General features: G+C 39.6%; 1 protein-coding gene across 1 annotated transcript; it reads right to left on the bottom strand.

The window, feature by feature from the left end:
- Positions 1 to 3,057: 3,057 nt before the first annotated feature.
- On the bottom strand, positions 3,058 to 3,648 carry LOC146140599 (general transcription factor II-I repeat domain-containing protein 2-like). Its single transcript, XM_083391080.1, has one exon. The coding sequence runs from the start codon at positions 3,646 to 3,648 to the stop codon at positions 3,058 to 3,060; it is 591 nt and encodes a 196-aa protein (XP_083247206.1).
- Between the last annotated feature and the right edge of the window lie 779 nt (positions 3,649 to 4,427).

A 4,427-nucleotide genomic window follows, 5' to 3' on the forward strand; every position in this document is an offset into this window, starting at 1 on the left:
TTAGTTTTAACAATTGTTTGTGACGTAACTTAACCGAAGCTTCTCGTAGGTGGGAGAATATTTTTGGCATTACATAAGGCGGCATATTTTGAGTGTAAAAGAGAGGAAGGACAGAAATTAAGAAATACGTTGAAGTGCTGACAGTTGCTATCAAGTTTTATTGCGTTATTTGCAATTGCTATTGTAGATTACATCGCCCTTTTTGCCAGTTCTCTGAAGACTTTGATCAGCGATCTCAGAAGTAGAACTATTCAGTCGTTAATTGATCAGCGATCTCTTTCCTGGTAAAAGAAAAGGAAGACGTGACAGTCGCTATCTTGAGCATTTTTGAGATAGAAAGATTGTTTTTGCGATAAAATTTAGAATAGGCTCTTTCTTAAATACTCTTTCTATTTTTTAACTTAAAAATTTTAAGTTTTTGTGTGTTATTTCAGGTGAAAATGTCGCAGCGTAAACGCTTATCCTCTGATAAACCTAACATTCGAAGTATAAAGCAGTTCTTTTCTGGTAAACCGAAAACACGTACTTCTGCTCTAACCCCCGAAACCGCATCTGCCAACAGCAGCACAATTAAGTTCTGATTGTATTTTACTGAATGACCGCAATTCTGCTGAAAATGTTCAAGAGCAGTCGAATCTTCCTGTTGCATCGTCGACGACTGTTCCAGCTGCACCATCCAAGATGTTTCAATCGTGGATTAAACTGAAAGGTTTTGATGATGCTCTACGAATGAACGTGTTCACCCTCCATGCTATTTCACACTAAGTATCAAGATCGTGAATTAAATAAAACCAAAACAGTGGCTGAGAGAGTACTACACCTAATTTACTGGGTACTGAAAGAGGAAGTAGCAAATCGAAAAGTTGCTTCCTTGCAAACACTGGTTGACCGTATTGGTCACAATGACCGGCTTCGTGACCTGCGACATACCAGTTCAACAGCAGTGACGGAGTTTATTTTGCTCATCTCCGACCTTCTGACTGATCGCATCGTTGCTGATGTCAAGCAAAGCCTATACTGGGCTACCATGGTCGACGAAACAACCGATATTGCTACTTTGCAGCAATATATTACATTTGTTCAGTACGTCAATAAAAAGGGACGCCAGGCAACTGCATTTTTGGATATCCGTCGGATAAACGCTCGCCGGGCAACTGCTGCCAACCTATTCCGACTATGGAAAGAGGTCGCTGCTGACTACAGTCTTGATATGGGTAAACATGTCGCTATTGCATGCGATGGAGCTGCTGCAATGATAGACCGCTGAAATTCCCTCTCACAGAAATTGACTGCTCAAAATCCGATTACCTACAAAGTGCACTGCCATGCGCATCGCTTAGCCTTGGCATGTACGGACACGGTAAAGGAGCTACAACACATCCAGGATTGCGAACGTTGCTTAGTCCAGAAGTACTTTTCAATTTCGCCGCTCAAGACCGCAAAACTACAAGAAATGCAAACTGTTGATGTTGATTCGTCTGCGCGAAAATTAGTTAAAGCCTGCCGTACTCGCTGGCTATCTCAAATGGAAGCTTTAGTTGCATGAGATAGAACCTGAAAATTTGTTTAGTGATTGTGCAGTGCCAGTAGCCTTAGCGTGGTAAATGTTGATTTTTCTGAACTAAATTTGCCTAAACTCTTGGTAAGTTTACGTATGCTTGTAAAAGGCGTTGTGAATGTAGCTGACGATAAGCTAATGTAGCGTTTAGATTTTAAAAGTTATTTTCCTATTTTTTTGTGACCGTTGTCTGCTGACGCGTGACCTAGCGCCGATCCGAGTGCTAGCGGCCTTTCGCGATTATTCTATTCAATCTAGTGCAGAGGTTCTCAACCTTTTTGTACCCGTGGCCCCTTTTTGACGCTTTAGTCGCGGACCCCTTACATTTTTCTGGTGTAATTTTTGCATTTGGTTCTTTATAGTAATTCAGTATATCTGTGTACCTTCTGTTGAGCAAATGAACAGACAACACCAAATTACTTTATGACAAGAAGCAAGTCTTGAAAATGTGTGGTTGTGTTTTCGATAATGTTAGATGCATGTCATCTTTGCGAACGATAGTATCAACCAAAATTCCGTACATGTGAACTGTTGTAATGCTGACTTTCATTTTACAATAAATTTGTGTTACATCACAATGGAAATGTTACGTCACACTCAATGCGATTTACAACATGGTACAATGTGATTTTATAACTTACCAAGATTGTGTTTAAACATGTATCCCAACCTTAGTTAATTTAATATAAGTATATTTAGAAGTTTTTGTGGACCTCCTGAAAACGTTTTGCGGACCCCCAGGGGTCCGTGGACCGCCGGTTGAGAACCACTGATCTAGTGAATACGTTTTTTCGCATGCGGATCTCCGGCATGTTTTTTGTGCTCTTCTAGTTGAATCGTCAAATTTAAAAAAAATTGTAAAGTTTACCAAGAGTGCGGTTTATAAACGTTTCTCTCGTTTTTTTTCTTTATTTAGGCCAGCATTTCGTTTATGACTTTAGACATAGATTTCACTAGACATAGATTCCGAAGAGTTAGTTAACAAAAGACTGATATTAATAAATATTGTGCGTGTTATTTTGCTATTACCGTTATTATTGTGTTGAATATTACCGTTTTGTTCTATTACAATTCTGTTATTATTGCGGCTGGCCTTTATTTACCGTTTTTTGTATTGAAATAATTTTAAGGCTCTTTGGTGCTTGTATTTTCTGCAAATCGCTCTTTCATTGAATACATTTGCCCACCCCTGGACTAGAGGCTTAAATTCCCGCGTCACCTTATCGTGTGTACTGCTGAGATTTGTGAATATACTCAACAAGCAATATCTACTCAGTAAAGTGACTCTGTCTAGAACAGGGGTGTCCAACCTTTTTGCTATTGCCGGCCGCATTCAGATTAATTCTATAAAGCACGGCCGCAAGTTAATCTGGGTTATCTGAGAGACGAATTTCGTCGTGAATATCTACTAAACTTATCATACCTATACTTAATAGTGCAATGAAATATCAAACACAGTTTGAAACGAATTTATTCAATAAAAGTCTGCGACGTTGCAACTAGTGACTCGCTTGCTTTTGCAAACAAGCAGATAAATTTGCAAAGTTGGGAACCACGCGGGATACCATCAGTCTTAGTTGAGACTCCAGGTTTCCGTCCAACAATCGCGTTCGGTACTCGTTTTTCAGGTACTTCATTTGTGAAAAGGCAGACTCACACACGTAAGTGCTTCCGAAAAGAACAAGAGTTTCCCTTGCCAATTCTCGCAACATTGGATAATCAAGTGCACTTTTCCACGTGTCAAGCAAATTTTCTTCGCACTTGAACTTAGTCACAAGCTGCTCATTATTTTTTAATTCCTCCAGTTCCATCTGAAGATGTAACGGAAAACTTTCGGTTTCAACCAGGTGTGGAAAGGCAACGAGTCGCAATGTTTGCGAAATTTTTTGAAAATCTTGAAAACGATTAGCAAAATCTTGCAACACAGTATCAAAAACACCCGAAAAAAGAGTGATTGGAATGTTGTCGACCTGTATTTCGCAGCTGACGATGAGAGCCGTAAGTTGTGCAAAAAAGAAAAAATTGCGCTGCTGAAGATGATTTTTAAGAAGAAGACACTTGTCACGAAAATCCAAAACTTTTTTGTGCATGTTACATATTGTCGTACCTTTTCCTTGCAGGCTTCGGTTTAAATTGTTGACATGGGACAGAAAATCCACCAGAAAGGCCAGAGATGTGAGGAAGCTCTTATTTTGTAAAGGACAGTCTTTGTTTTTTGTGGAATAGTATTCCAGTTTTTCTTTGCGTAACTGCAGAATACGGCGAGATGTTTCCCCTTGAGACAACCAACGAACTGCGGTGTGATAGAGAATGTCTTCCGCAGACGTTTCGCTTATTTGCAGAAGTTCTCAAAATTGCCTATGATGAAGAGCATTCGCACGAATATACAAAATTATTCGATTTACGTCTTTTAAAGTGTCATTTAAGGCAACAGATTTGACACTCAGGGCTTCTTGGTGGATAATGCAATGAAGGTTTGTGAGCTTCTTATTATCGTACTCTTTTGATACAAACTCAGCAAATCTTGCAACAAAGCCTTGGGTGTTATCTATCATTGCAGGTGCTCCATCTGTGCAAATACCACGAAGATTTGTTAAGTTTGATCTATTGTGATTACAAGCATTCTTAACCGCCACAAATATGTCTTCACCACGAGTGCGAGAAGAGAGGGTTTCCATTGAAAGGAGATCTTCACAGAGATCAAAATTTGGAGACAGAGAACGAATGAAGACCAATAGTTGGGCAGAGTCCTTAATGTCAGTCGATTCATCGATAGCTAGTGAAAACAAAGTTGCTTCGTTGTTAACTTTTGTCTGCAGGGAGAGGGTCAACTGTTTGGCGATATCATCTTGGCGACGTTGAATAGATT

This window comes from Ascidiella aspersa, chromosome 6, assembly GCF_963924565.1.
Source record: "Ascidiella aspersa chromosome 6, kaAscAspe10.2, whole genome shotgun sequence".
NCBI classification, from domain to species: domain Eukaryota; kingdom Metazoa; phylum Chordata; class Ascidiacea; order Phlebobranchia; family Ascidiidae; genus Ascidiella; species Ascidiella aspersa.